A 15647-nucleotide genomic window follows, 5' to 3' on the forward strand; every position below is an offset into this window, starting at 1 on the left:
TCATTCAAGAAATCAATATATTCTGGAGTGTGAACATGTCTGTTCATATGGATAACAATCATCATGCAGAAGCATTTCTAAAACATCTGTTATATTTAAAGGAAATGTAATAAAAATGTGTTCTTTCATTTGACTTATTGTTAAGCTTAAATCACTGAATGAAAATGTTATTCTTTAGAATCTTTACTGAATTTTTTATATGTTGTTTTCAAACAAAGGAAGCAATCACAAAGCAGCTCTACTAGCTTTCAGCCCAGAGGTTTTAAACATATTTGGCCTGTTTACAACACAGTTTCTGTTACAACATCAAATATACAAAATCAATCAACTCTGTTAAATTAGATATTTGTTGAATGATCACAGCTGATTAGGTTCAAACCTGTCATTTTTGTGTTTTGAATTTCTCCTACTACATTTCATTCTTTTTGCAGTGTTCACCTTGTTTCGTTTATACAGATCTTTAATGGATTGCATGACTTCCTCTGTCTTTAGAGTGTATATGATGGGATTCAGCATAGGTGGTATTGTCTGCGTCAGGGAATTGTTCATTAACCGGGTGTTCGGATTCATTGGTGTTGTTAGGGTTGCAATATGATTGCTTAAAAATGGGATATAACCAATTGCCACCAACATGAGATGTGAGGTGCAGGTTTTCATGGCTTTGATCCGTTCAGCACCATGAGCAATCTTAAGCAAAGCCAGAGCGATGCAGAAATATGAGATCAAGATCAGTATCAGCGGTGTGCAAATCAGGAGGCCAAAATTAATTTTTACCATTAGGATATTTATAGAATTATCATTACAAGCTAATTTATAGACAAGGCCAAGATCACAAAAATAACTATCAACCACATTCGATCTACACAAAGAGAGTCTATTCACCAAAACTACAAGTACAGAAAAATATATCACAGAAAAAATCCACATTACGCCTAAGATCAGAAACATTGTTTTTTTGGTTATAATGGAATGGTACTGTAGAGGAAAACAAATAGCAACCAGTCTGTCGTAAGCCAAGACAAGTAGTGTTAAAGACTCCATGTTCATGAAATGATATATAAAAAACATATTTGCCAAGCATGCTTCATATGAAATGTCATGGTTGTCAAATAAAAATGTGTCTATAACTTTTGGAATCAAAGCCGAGCTTTCACACAGATCAGAAAGGGCCAGATGGAAAACCACAATGTATTTGGCTGTATGTAGTCTACGAGCCAAAAAAATGATACACGTGATAAATGAATTCCCTAAAACAGTCACAACATACACCAAAGACAAGAACACATAGTAGTACTTTGAATGTGGAATATTAGAAAAGCCACTGATGAAAAATGTTGCAGGACGAACAAAGGTCACATTTGCAGAGGAGTTTGACTGCGTGGAGCTCATGATAGCTGTTGTCTGGCTTTTTGTGACCTGTGATGAAGAATGTGCTCAATAACCGAGAATAATAAAATAATGATTTCATTTCCAGTCAGTGCATTTATGGACAAAATTTTTTAGATGTTGTTTGATGTAACTGAACTAATATTAAAAAAAAAGTAATTGCTCATTGTAGTAAAAGGATTAGAGAGAAAAGAGAAAAAAAAAAAATGGTTTATACTCAACCTTCTACTAAGCTGCCAGGATCTTATTGTTCTACCAGCTATCAGACACATTTATAATAGATCACTGTCTTGATCTTGGGACTTTAGTTGATGGAGCAACGCTTCTCCCTATAGACTCGAGCGAGAAGGGGCAGGAGTAAAGCAACAGTGCCACTGTCCAGAAAGCACCTCTTTTTTTCTTAGCTTCCAGTTAATGCCCCAATTAAAGGTGGGGTAAGTAGATTTTAAAAAATACTGTTTGGAAGTTAGTCCAATAACAAACGTGTAACCAATCAGCATTAGGGGCCGTATAATGGTCGAGGAGACAGAACGAGCAAGAAAAGGGAAAAAAAACTGCAGAAAGAGAGATGATGAGACGCAATAGAAAAGAGCTCAAAAGAATATCACTGGAATGAAGGGTTATGACTGGGCAAGATCTTTAGGACCCACGGTAATATTAGAAAGGCTTTCCAGCGCTGGAGAGAGCTAAGTGGAAAGGCCTGAGAAACAGACGCAGAGGCTGCTTTGATTCCGCTTCACACGTGAGTAACACTAGGTTTGAGTGTCATTCATTGTCTGGAGCTGCTGTGCTGTTTGTATTTACTCTTGAGTACTGTACGTTCATTTTTTGTGCTTCCTTGACGTTCATTCATCATCTGCGCTGTATTTTTCATGAAGCATTTTGTTGTGCGTCAGCTGTGATAAACAGACATCCACTCTCGCATTGCATGTTTCACAGTGACAGCATACAGCTAGTGAGAGTTGTGCAGGTAAACCACTGCACACTGACGATCACTAACGAATGCGGTGTTTAGCGTCATTGTCAGTGCACTTGCCTCACCTGCCAGCAGTGAACGGGCTGGGGTTCGAGACTGATTCCGAGCAGGGTGGTTAGGAACAGGATTGAAGAGTGAGTTTTGGAGGCTAAGCAATGAAGAGAGGGGTGGGTTTGTTTGGGTTGATTTCAATAATGTCCAACAGCCTTTTTGAATATCTACTTATCCCACCTTTAAAGCCCCCACAAAAAAACTTCTTATTACAGAATGTCTCATTGCGTTGCATTACAGTTACTGTTCTCATTATAATATAGGCCTAATTGCGTTTGATGTAAGATTTCAATTAAATGTAACTGATCTTAAAACAGCTCGGGTTACTTGTGTAACCATGGTTCCCTGAGAGGTGGGAACGAGACATTGCATCAACAGCAGATGCTTTGGGGAAACTCCCTTTCTCCGAAAATGCTGAACATTTATTGAATCACATTATTGCACCTGCAGTAGCCAATGATGACTGAGCGAAAGCATGCACAAAGACTTTGAAAAGGTTTTTACATGACAGCTTACGCAATGTCATGTTCCTTCCTCTCAGGAAACCATGGTTACGTTAGAACCTGAGACATTCCTCTTTGGTCTACAGCTGACGCTTTGGGGAATGTCTAAAATCCCCGTCTTGTAAAAACAACACAATCCCCAAATCTAAAATAAGAGTTGAAACGGAAATTAACATAAACACATGCCAAAGCAGGTGAATATAAATAAGCAGAGGGCCAAGCTCCCCCTATGTCGGCCACTGGACCTGGTGGAGACACTTGATGCATTCACGCCACCGCGTAATTACCGTAATCTTCAGATGACAACACATGATGTTATATTCTGTTCTGTTAACATCCTCGGACTGAAAAATATGCGTTTCTATGGCAACACTACCAACGCCTAAATTAATCTACAGCGGTCAGGTGGTACAGAGGCCACTTGGTACACGTGGGAGCTTTCAAAAAACTCCCAGCTTACAAACTGTAATTACGAGGTCTACGAGGATGTGAGCGCTTTTTACGAGCCATAATCTTGTAGTTACTGTAATTATGATATGGCGTGAATGCACCTACTCAACCAGCCAGCTGACAATCGGCCAAGATGGCGCTGGCTCCTCGAGCACCACCCAACACAGGGCTACGGCCAAGGTGTTAGACCAGTGCAACCAAGAAAATACCAACACTGAACGCTGCAGGTTGTGTGGTGAATATATTTGTTCAAAATAAATAAGAACACATATAGAGAGCCAGCATATAGTCCCGTAACAAAACACCGGTGCAGGCACTATCGCAGCATACCAGACTATACAACGAAGTCGAAACCACTCGCTGAGGAGGGGCGTGGCCACAAGGTCTTTCAGCCATCCAATGACGGCTCACCCTTCTACCATTGTACAGACAACACATGCAGTGCAAAAGAAGGGATTTCAAGGTTATAGAATCTAACAAAAGTATTTTGCAAAGACCATCCCATTGCTAGACATATGTCCTGAAATAGACGTATCTAAGACCAAGCCCAAGACGAATACAAACCCCTAGTGGAGTGGGCACGAACCCTATAGGGCAGTCCGCTCTCTGGTAAGCATAAGCCAGACTGATGGTTTATACTATCCAGTTCGAAAGCGTCTGCTTAGGACATTCAGCCGGGCAATTCTGAACATGATGGCGAGAAGCCATTATAGCGGCTATACACTCAGAGCAAGAAGGGCATACAGTCGCAGTCTGAGTACTCTTGCATTAAAGATAAGGTGTTTGACACGGGGCAAGTTTCACCAGGCCTTTTTTCTTATGTTTTACACCACATTACTAAGATAAGCAAATGCCCATGAAAGTACTGAAAACCCATAAAAGTAGACATATTTCAGGTCCACTGACATAATCCAGTCCCTTGGATGTGTGAGGGTCTGTTCCAATGTGCTAACTGAACAAATGCTTCAATAACGCACGATTCAGTCAGTCCTTTGTCCAAGATGGGGTGGGAACTGCCATCTTGGTCAGGGCCCAGATAGTTGCCTACTATGCTTCATTATAATGTGATCAAGGCCAAACCACTTAAAACAAGGCAACTCACTGCTCGAAGTCAGGGAGTTGCCATACTATGAGAGAGCAAGTGGAAGAGGAGCTCTGATTCTTATGTCTACATATGTATATATGTATAGATATATCTTGATCTAATGCACTGCATAGAAGAATGGTCAGAACACAAATGCAATTACTGTTCCACTTGCCCTTAATGAGCTGGGGACGTTAAAACAGACATAAGAGAGTGGACAGTCTTGCTGACGTCGTCATGAGTGTTTAGAGCAAAGCGGCAGAGGCAGTAACGGCACTTGCTTACGTCACAGCAGCGCTGAGCTACCAGACCTAGTTGAACACCGTGGGTGAATGACTATTGCTATTGCAATAGTGGCCAGCACTATTGCTTATATCACAGTAACGCTGAGAAAAAAAAGGCTACAGTGTTGGTGCTTTACACTTCACAGGACTAATCAATATAATGCCTAAATTGCAATAGTGTGGCGGCCACGTCAGGATCTCCAACTATTTCACAACTATTTCACAAGTCCTATAAACACACTTCAAAGGGCTTACCAAGGGGTGCCGCCCTGCCCGCCCATGCTGGGCGAGGACATCAAGCAAGGGGATTCTGGGTGGTTGATAAGCAGGAGTCTGTGATGGTTAAACACACTCCCTGAATGGAACATGATCAGCTCCACTCATTTTAGAGGGAGAGCCGTGATCACACATTCCATAAATGTCCACCGAAATGATTTTACAAATGTGTTTTACCATAGAAACTTTGTAACTGCTGTAAATTGACGTTACTCATGGACTTTCTTCATGCACAGCGCACAGACAAGAGCAATCAAGACCTTTCATTATCAATTATAAAATAGTGTATTACCATTCTGGTATGTTATTGCGTTGTTTAATGTGTGGGTTTATAGATTCACACTATTATATGGCATAATACTGTACCATGTATACTGTATTCTGGACTGAACTTCTGGAGTGAACTTCTAGGATCACTCTCAAAAAAAAAAAAAAAAAAGTCAATCCCTGGATATTTAATTCAGAATCTGTCTGTGGGTCACAGTCATCAGAGCTCAAACAAATGCCAGCTAATGATTCATTCAAGACATCAATATATTCTGGAGTGTGAATATGTTTGTTCATCAGAATAACAAACATGATGCAGAATAAATTCTAAATCTGAAATTTTTTATATGTTGTTTTCAAATAAAGGAAGCAATCACAAAGCAGCTCTGCTAGGTTTCAACCCTGAGGTTTTAAACATATTTGGCCTGTTTACAACACAGTTTCTGTTACAACATCAAACATACAAAATCAATCAACTCTGTTAAATTAGATATTTGTTGAATGATCACAGCTGATTAGGTTCAAACCTGTAATTTTTGTTTTGAATTTCTCCTACTACATTTCATTCTTTTTGTAGTGTTCACCTTGTTTCGTTTATACAGTTCTTTTATTGATTGCATGACCTCGTCTGACTTTAGAGTGTATATGATGGGATTCAGCATAGGTGGTATTGTCTGTGCCAGGGAATTGTTAATGAACCGGGTGTTCGGATGGATAGGTGTTGTAAAGGATGCAATATGATTGCATAAAATTGGGATATAACTGATTGCCACCAACATGAGATGTGAGGTGCAGGTTTTCATGGCTTTGACCCGTTCAGCACCATGAGCAATCTTAAGCAAAGCCAGAGCAATGCAGAAATATGAGATGAAGATCAGTATCAGCGGTGTGCAAATTAGGAGACCAAAATTAATTTTTACCATCATAATATTTATAGAATTATCATTACAAGCTAGTTTATATAAAATGCCATGATCACAAAAATAACTATCAATCACATTCGATATACAAAAAGAGAGTCTATTCACCAAACCTGTAAGTATAGAAAACTGTGTCACAGGAAAAATCCACATTACGCATATGATCAGAAACATTGTTTTTCTTGTTACAATGGCATGATAATGTAGAGGAAAACAAATTGCAACCAGTCTGTCATAAGCCAAGACAAGTAGTGTAAAAGACTCCACAGTCATGAAATGATATACAAAAAACGAATTTTCTAAGCACCCTTCATATGAAATCTCATGGTGCTCAAATAAAAATGTGTCTATGACTTTTGGAATCAAAGCCGAGCTTACCAACAGATCAGAAAGGGCCAGATGGAAAACAGCCATGTATTTGGCAGTGTGAAGTCTGCGGGCCAAATAAATTATATACATGATAAATGAATTCCCTAAAACAGTCACAACATACACCAAAGACAAGAACACATAGTAGTATTTTGCATGTGGAATATTATAATTGATGAAAAATGTTGCAGGACGAACAAAGGTCACATTTGCAGAGGAGTTTGACTGCGTGGAGCTCATGATAGCTGTTGTCTGGCTTTTTGTGACCTGTGATGAAGAACTGTTATAGAAATACACTCAATAACACAGAATATTCAAATACTGATTTCATTTCCAGTCACAATGCATTTATAGACAAAAAGGTTTAGATGTTCTTTGATATAACCCTATTGAACTAAAATTAATAAAGTAATTGCTCATTACAGTAAAAGGATTAGAGAGAAAAGAGAAGACACATATGGTTTATACTCAACCTGCTACTAAGCTGCCAGAATCTTATTATTCTACCAGCTATCGGACACATTTATAATAGATCATTGTTTTGATCTTGGGACTTTAGTTGATGGAGCAACGCTTCTCCCTATAGACTTGAGCAAGAAGGGGCAGGAGTAAAGCAACAGTGCCACTGTCCAGAAAGCACCTCTTTTTGTTTTTGCATCCAAATAATGCCCCAATTAAAGCCCTCACAAACGAACTTCTCATAACAGAACGTCTCATTATGTCGCATTTCAGTTACTGTTTTCATTATAATATACTACAGCTACAACTGATTTTAAAACTAAATGCAAGGTCATGTCATGTTCTGTTTTGGTTCATTTTCACTGTTCTGGCTGCCTGAGTTCTTGTCTTTGTTTGTTACTATGGTTTCTAATTAGTTTCACACCTGTTCCTTGTTTTGTTAATTATTATTCACTGTATATGTAAGCCCTCATAGTTTTCCCAGTTCTGTTCATCATTGTCAATGCTTAAGTAATGTGTAGTTGCTTTGTTGATTCTCTGTGTTTTTAAAGTCTCTAGTATCCCATTCTTCCTGCGTCTCACTCTACATTAGATTAAGCTACATAGCGTACTGTGACATCAACAACAAATACTTCATCAAAAAGAATATTTTAATCAAAATGGTTGTGCTGCATTAATCTGTCACGCAGTCTGTTTGATGTGCATGTGCTCGTTTATGCTCAGTGAAGTCTGTGGACCTCAACAACAGATATAAGTAAATACAGATAATAAATAAAAATACTGTGTATTCATAACATTTCCGAATAATAATACAACCATATTTTCCAAATGTGTTCCATGATAGAAACTAGCTTATAACTGTTGTGAATTGACATTAGTTGTGGACTGTCTTGTAGCACAGCAAACAGACGATTAGTTGTTATATATTATATTTTCCTAGTGTTATTCCCACTTATTTGCCGGTTCCGTTTTATCGGAATTATCCGCACACACACATTGGATTTGGCACAGGTTTTACCTATGCCAGATGCCCTTCCTGATGGTCACACAATCACACACTCCTACGGTCAGTTTGGCATATGCAATCCACGTAACCTGTATGTCTTTGGACTGTCAGGGAAACCAGAGTAAAGCCAGGTTGACACAGGGAGAACATGCAAACTCCACACAGAAAATACTCCTGGTTCAACCGGGGCTCGAACAGGGGAATTTCTTGCTGTGAGGTGACAGTGTTACCCACTGAGCCACCGTGGGGCGGCCATTATTGCTTAGTTATTGCAGTCCTAAAATAGTGTCTTGCCATTTGGTGTGTTATAGTGTTGTTTACTGTGTTGGTTTATAGAGTCACAGTATTATATGGCATAATACTGCCTGAGTACAGTGTATACTGTATTCTGTCTTATAGTTTCTTTTCGTAGTTATTGACTGTGTTACTTTTGTTAAATAAATATGATCTAATATAATGATTTATTTCAGTCAGTCAGATTTATTTTTATTGGTCAGGCGGCTTAAATCACGTTGCTCCTCATTCATCGACTGGTAGGGCTCACCCGTCTGATGCCACAAGCTGCTCCTGATGGGTCGTTCCAAATTATGCCTGCTCCTCATTCGTCGGCCAGTAGGACCTGTCCGCCTGGCGCTGTGAGCTGCTCCCGTCAGAGACAACACAGGCCCTCTTTTCGAAACGCCAGTCCACCAAATCTTGGGTCCTTTGGGGGGTCTTTAGTTTTTCCTTTGCTCTTTTGCTTTTTGGAGGAGCACTCTGGGTTCGGGCCAAAATTCTGAGCTTGGAGTCCTCCCCCTGGACAGCACACCAAATACGCATAACCTTTACTCTACTTAATTTATATGTAAGCGTGAACTTGTGAATTTGACAAATTTAACAAGTTCTATAAACACACTTCGAAGGGTTTTCCAAGGGGTGCCACCCGTGCTGGGCGAGAACATCAAGCAGTCCCAGTTGGCACACTGCCAAGGCCACAGCCATCAGCCTGAGTGTTTCCTGAGAACGCTCAAAGGCAGAAAACTCTTGGCTCAAATTCTGCAGGAGAGTAAATTACAGGCTGGGAGTTTCCCCCTGCAAAATGTGGGCCCATTTGACAAAGCCCACTCCACTTCCTAAGAAGGGGATTCTGGGTGGTTGATAAGCAGGAGTCTGTGATGGTTAAACACACTCCCTGAATGAAACATGATCAGTTCCACTCATTTTAGAAAAACAGTGTCGGTGCCTTACACATCACAGGACTCAACAATATAATGTCTAAATCACAATAGTGTGGCAGCCATGCCAGGATCGCCAACTAATGATGTTTTATTAACAAAATTCAGGAGGTGCATGTTCAGATAATTAACCTAATTAACACGAGTGGAAAACATTCAGGTAATTAGCTCAATTAATGACAAGAGGTTTATATACAGCAGACTTACTTCTGTTTGTTTGACAGTTTATCAGCATTAGGCCCCGCCCTACGTTCTCAACATGTCTGAAATCGAGCTCTTGCCGTCCAATGAAAAATCTTTCGTCCTTGAGGAATCTTTACCGCAATCCTCTGGCCCTCTGCATTATCTCATGGGTGTCAGCCCAAACAAACCGGTTCCAGCACACACCACGGGCAAAACATCTGCGATCTCTTTCCCCGTCTTTCTCTACTCCTGCCCATTTAATCATTCCAGCCATAAAGAAATGGACAAAAAGGCCCTCGAGCACCAAGCTTGCATCTCGGACAATGCCACCCTCTTCCCATGAAAGAACAGGCCTTCCTCTAGCATCAGGCCACTGCAACAGGCCCTCAGCAAGCCGCGCCGCAGATTCAGTTTCTGCCAGCTCCCGCTCTCCACCCCCGCTGGCTCAAAAATGTAAGAGCACAGCTCAAATCCTGTTCATTTTCTGCCCCTGGTTGAATTTCGCTTTGCTTAGTAAGGTTGATAATATCCAAAGATATTTTAAAATGAACAAAGACATTTGCTTTGCTTTGCAACCCCGTCTCTCTTGCTACAAGGGCCATTTGGAAGGCAAAGAGGTGTTGATAGTGATGAAGGCCCGTAGGCCAAGATGTATGTACATCGGGGGTCTACGAATTGTCACACCTTTAGTACAGTGGGGGAAGTTAATCTTCTGATTAGTCAGTTTGAATGTCTCACTTTGGGTTTCAGTCACATGGTCAAGGAAGGGATAAAAGAAGATTTTAACTGTTGCTTTGGCTATTTTTACTCTCTGCTATTTTTCTGGGCTCTCTCTTTTATCCCCCCCCCCCCCCCCCTCTCTCTCTCTCCATCTTTTTTTCTTTCACTCTCTCTTTAACACTTATAAGATATTAGTTAATGATGAACAAATCATTCACAAAACATGACAATGTACAATAAATGATTAATAAGTGTTATGCTAACGATTTACAAATGTTGTAAGTTATCTTAAAAATGTTTAAATCATGAAATAAATCAAACAGATCATTAGTAGATGGTTTATAAGTTATTAGTTGATGTTATTTATCACTTATAAATCAATGAAGTATTTATGACAAAATTGTTTTAGTATCATTCTCTCAATAAATAATTGTTAATCATGAACAAATGATGAACAAACCATTAGTAAATGATCAGTATATGATTTATTGATGAAGTTGTAAGCTGGTCTGTGTTCAAAAGCACAAACATGCAGGTATGCTAAAGCACTAATTTTAAGAAGAGTAATTTATTTGTTTTGAAGTGGATAAACATTTATAAATGCCTTACAGTCAGGTGATTCCAGTGGGTTGTGTTAAATCCTTTCACTCATCACCACAGACTTGTGTTCTGTGTGGAGTGTGTGGGATCTAGTGATAAAGTCAACCTCTCAACCAGTTTTACCTTCCACTGAAGCTCACATCAGGTGCGCAGAGTTAAAGACTCCATGTGTGTCAGAGAGGACAGCTGTCTATACCCTCACCAGTCAGCACTCACACTGCAGTACACACAACGAAGTGTTCAACACTTGTTATAGATGACGTGTAAACGCATGAATAAATCATTTACAAAGCTTTCTATTTGTAGATCTTTCTTACCTGTTACAAATTATTTGTATTTGTATTTGTAAACTGGGAAATGCTTGGCTGTTGTTATGTGATGACAGTTTTGTAGTGATTTTTACTTTCGCCCATCCAAGGACGCGAAGTAAAATAGGGAGTGGTACTCACGTGACCACTGACGTTGTGATTTTTGGATCACGCGTCTCTTAAGGTGTGGTTATGAGTACATCAGACGACCACTTCCCCCTTTTCCTAGTTCAGGGCACCAGTCAAGGTGTTTTACCTTGACAGTATGAGAACATTCTCAACAGGGGCTTTTCATTCATTTAGAATTAATGTAAAATGGTCAGCTGATTTATTTGAAAGATTGGTGATATCGCTAACTTGTAGAGCCTCTTCTGTATTATCAGCACAAGGAAGACACAAGTGTAATAAAATAAATTTTATTAACAAAAAGATAAACAAGAATAACTAACACAACTACTAAATGAATACCATGAATGATAAAGGAAAAAAGTGCATAAGATACATAGGATACAAGTGATTAATTTGGGTGTGGCTATGGAAGAGTTACGTTATCTTATGAAAAGATAAACTGTTTCTCTGAAAATAATAAGGTGGAGAACCTTATTATGCACCAGACAAATAAACGAGAGGTTATTTGTTATTAACTAACATCAGCTATATTACATCTAATGGGAATTAGGAAATTATATACTGATAATATACAACAATGCCAAGGTCTCTGGAAAGAGGTTTGGTCAAGTGATATTTACGTTCCACGTGGTTGAGTCCGATGACAGTGACGTCTTCCACTGGTTGTGCTGGGTGACAATGCACTGGGGAGAGGAGCCAGAATCTGTTTCAACAGTCTTGAACATGAAGCTCTGTGGGATGCTGGTCTCCTGGAGCACCAAAGGGTCCTAAAATCTGGAACACGCAGATGAGGCCCTGGCGTAGGTGCAGAAGGTCCTTAACAATCTGGAACACGCAGACGGAGGTACCTTGGAAGCAAGGTTTGCTCTCCTGAGCTTAACCTTGTTGCAAATGTTGTTACTGTCTCACTGGACGGAAACTCTGAACGTAGTGTTTGTTAATGTCTCTTTCCTCACAGGCTGGAGGCTCAGAACGTGGTCGTCTCTGTTGCTGCCTCACAAGCTGTAGACTCAGATCGTGCGACCTGTTGTTGTCTCTCTGGATGGACCAGAGGCTCAGAACGGTGTTGTATCTGTTAGTGTCTCAGCTTCGCAAGCCAGGACTCAGAACGGCATATCTGTTAATGTCTCACTCCTTACAGAGTTGAGACCCAGAACGGTATATCTGTTATGTCTTTCCCCTTTGAAGGGCAGACTCAGAACGGTGTATCTGTTAATGTCTATCCCCGTGCAGGACAGACTCAGAACAAGGAATGTCTGTTGAAAGGGTACCTTTATCCCTTTCTGATGAGGAGGAGATTGCAATTTGGCGCTTCTCCATTCCAGTGCTGTGATTGGCTGCTGGCATCAGAGGGGACACACACAGTGTGGCCCACCCTTCTTTCCCCTGTGGAACTCATTTGCATAAAGCACAAAGTTGGAAGTCTTTACAGTGTCTTTAAAGTTTACCAATGTATTTCTCACTTTCCAAACCACCACCAGAATACCTTTGGCAATATCCTAAACAAATAGAGACTAAACATGATGGAAGAAGATTGAACTGTCATGCATTCATTCAATTGTACATTAACAGCTGAATTTGTGTCAGATGTTGCACTACAAATAGCTGTCACTGAGAATACTTATTTCTGTGAATAAGTATGAAATGGATGTGTGTAGTTTGCATCAGTTCTAAGGTTTTCAAACATAGTTTTGAATGGCTTTGGATGGATCTTTGTGATCTCTCTTTGCTTCACCCATTGCTGCTGAGGTCCCAAGGAATTTTTATGGCAGTCTCTGGCCAACCTTAGGAAGTAGTCTCTAGATGGGTGAAGGGCAGAAACTGCATGTGGACCAATGAGAAGTCCTGTCCTTCCCAGGCTTGGTACAAGAGGTCTTCTTCTTGCCCTCTAAGAGAGGTCTGGATGTTGTCCTTACATCTTTATCTGATGGCGTTGGACAGTTTGTTTGTGTTAGTCCACCAAGATCCAATCAAAATGTAGCAAACCTTTGTCCGCTGTTATGGACAGAGAGGGGCCCGGCCATAAACTGGGCCCTGGAATGTGCTGTTCACTACAGTTTAATCTATTTTGCAAACTCGCATGTTTATCACAAGGTTAAATCCAGTTAGATAAGTTAATAGCTAATTATTGAGGCTTTCTGTTCAATCTTGAATAACGTGACGCTTCCATAACGCATCTATATCCAATATACCTTTGTTGTTCCCATTACAGAGAGCACTGTTTCTCTGGCATTTTTAAATGGCGCATAAAATATAATAGTTTGGCTTGACACACATTCTAATGGTTATATTTCGTTAGTCTAATGGTCTAACGAAATATAAATGTTAAACCTCTTTTTACTGTACCATTGTTTAAGAACCCTCTACTACTTCCTTTCTAAGCCAATGCAATTGACCAGGATAAAACCATGGGTCCTGCCACGTCCATTGAATTCTGGGCATTAACTTGGATACAGTTCATTTCCAGGCCTTACTGCACGAGGAAAAATCGATAGGATATTTCTGGTCGCATCCACCTTCCTAGACAGTCCAAACTGTTCTAAATGTGACTTGCTATCTTTGCTCGGCCATTTAAACTTCGTGATGCGTTTAATCCTGCAAGTCTGCCCTTTCATTTCATATCTCCTCTCCCTCACGTTTTTGATTCACACGCTAGAAGATGAGCGTCGGCCCCCCAGGCACTACTCTTCCTCCCTTCACTCAGCCACACACTGCTGCTTTTCCCGGTGCAGCACCCCGTAGCGTGAGGTTTCCTATGCTAGCGGAGCAAGCTCAGCCATCTCAGCCATTCATCCCACTTTCTCTAACCCTCCCCATTTGTCCGTGATCCGCAGCTCATAGTGTGAGGCTGCCTCCGCTAGTAACGCAGACCTGGATAACACTTCCTTCCCCTCCTGCTGCCTCTAAGTGACCTACAGCTCCTAGCGTGAGATGCCTCTGTTAGCGGTGCAGGCTCAGTCATCAGTTTTAAAATTTCTTTTTGTCCTTGGACTACAGCTCCAGCCATGGATCCTAGTGTAAGCCTGCCTCCGCAGACAACTTTGGCCCTGGAGCCTTCCCCTCCTAACTCTCTTCTCCAGGCTAGATCATCATTTTCCCTCTTCTCTGGAACACAGATACCCACTCCCAGTTGCCAGCAACATCTGAGCACAGATTTTTTCTGAAATTCAGGCTGCTGGCTCCAAAGGCGGATCCAACCCCAACCTATTCACTTTTTCAGTCATTTGTTTCACATAGGAGCAGCAACCACAGCTGCCCCAAAAGGCCTCTCCCAGCATCAGATTCAAACACTCGGTCACTGCTCATCAGAGGCTAATTTTCTCCTCTGCCACAGCAGTGATGTCCCCTCTGCTCCCACAGGAGCCCATTTCTGATTTAATCTTACCTTCACTAATGCAACAGCATTACCTCCTCACTCTCGCAGGAGCTCAGTTTCTCTGGCTAATTTTCTCCACTGCCGCAGCAGCATTACCTCCTCGCTCCTGCAGGAGCTCAGTTTCTCTGGCTAATTTTCTCCACTGCCAAAGCAGCAATGTCCTCATCCAATGATGCAAGAGCCCTCCCGGTCAAGTGTCCATGCGCTGTGAGCTGCTCCCGTCAGAGACAACACAGGCCCTCTTTTCGAAATGCCAGTCCACCAAATCTTGGGTCCTTTGGGGGGTCTTTAGTCTTTCCTTTGCTCTTTTGCTTTTTGGGGGAGCACTCTGGGTTCGGGCCAAAATTCCGAGCTTGGAGCCCTCCCCCTAGGGACAGCACACCAAATACGCATAACCTTTACTCTACTTAATTTATATGTAAGCGTGAACTTGTGAATTTGACAAATTTAACAAGTTCTATAAACACACTTCGAAGGGTTTTCCAAGGGGTGCCACCCGTGCTGGGCGAGAACATTTGGCACACTGCCAAGGCCACAGCCATCAGCCTGAGTGTTTCCTGAGAACGCTCAAAGGCAGAAAACTCTTGGCTCAAATTCTGCGGGAGAGTAATTTACAGGCTGGGAGTTTCCCCCTGCAAAAGGTGGGCCCATGTGACAAAGCCCACTCCACTTCCTAAGAAGGGGATTCTGGGTGGTTGATAAGCAGGAGTCTGTGATGGTTAAACACACTCCCTGAATGAAACATGATCAGCTCCACTCATTTTAGAGAGGAGAACCGTGATCACACATTTCATAAATGTCCACCGAAATGATTTTCTAAATGTGTTTTACCATAGAAACTTTGTAACTGTCGTAAATTGGTGTTACTTGTGGACTTTCTTCATGCCCAGTGCACAGACAAGAGCAATCAAGACTTTTCATAATCAATTAGTTGTTACAGTCCTAAAATAGTGTTTTGCCGTCTGGTATGGTATTGTGTTGTTTACTGTGTGGGTTTATAGATTCACACTATTATATGGCATAATACTGTACCATGTATACTGTATTCTGGGTTTATCTATAGTGTTTTTTGTTTGTTTGTTAAAT

General features: G+C 41.0%; 2 protein-coding genes across 2 annotated transcripts; both read right to left on the bottom strand.

The window, feature by feature from the left end:
* Positions 1-357: 357 nt before the first annotated feature.
* On the bottom strand, positions 358-1834 carry LOC127520325 (olfactory receptor 24-like). Its single transcript, XM_051908311.1, has one exon. The coding sequence runs from the start codon at positions 1387-1389 to the stop codon at positions 358-360; it is 1032 nt and encodes a 343-aa protein (XP_051764271.1). The 5' UTR covers positions 1390-1834.
* Positions 1835-5798: 3964 nt separating this feature from the next.
* On the bottom strand, positions 5799-6806 carry LOC127521832 (olfactory receptor 1496-like). Its single transcript, XM_051911278.1, has one exon. The coding sequence runs from the start codon at positions 6804-6806 to the stop codon at positions 5799-5801; it is 1008 nt and encodes a 335-aa protein (XP_051767238.1).
* Between the last annotated feature and the right edge of the window lie 8841 nt (positions 6807-15647).

Source organism: Ctenopharyngodon idella, chromosome 10 (assembly GCF_019924925.1).
Source record: "Ctenopharyngodon idella isolate HZGC_01 chromosome 10, HZGC01, whole genome shotgun sequence".
In the NCBI taxonomy this organism is placed as follows: Eukaryota; Metazoa; Chordata; class Actinopteri; order Cypriniformes; family Xenocyprididae; genus Ctenopharyngodon; species Ctenopharyngodon idella.

Coding starts and splice junctions, on each gene's coding strand:
- LOC127521832 (XM_051911278.1), bottom strand. CDS start 6,806: ATGAGCTCCACGCAGTCAAACTCCTCTGCAAATGTGACCTTTGTTCGT.
- LOC127520325 (XM_051908311.1), bottom strand. CDS start 1,389: ATGAGCTCCACGCAGTCAAACTCCTCTGCAAATGTGACCTTTGTTCGT.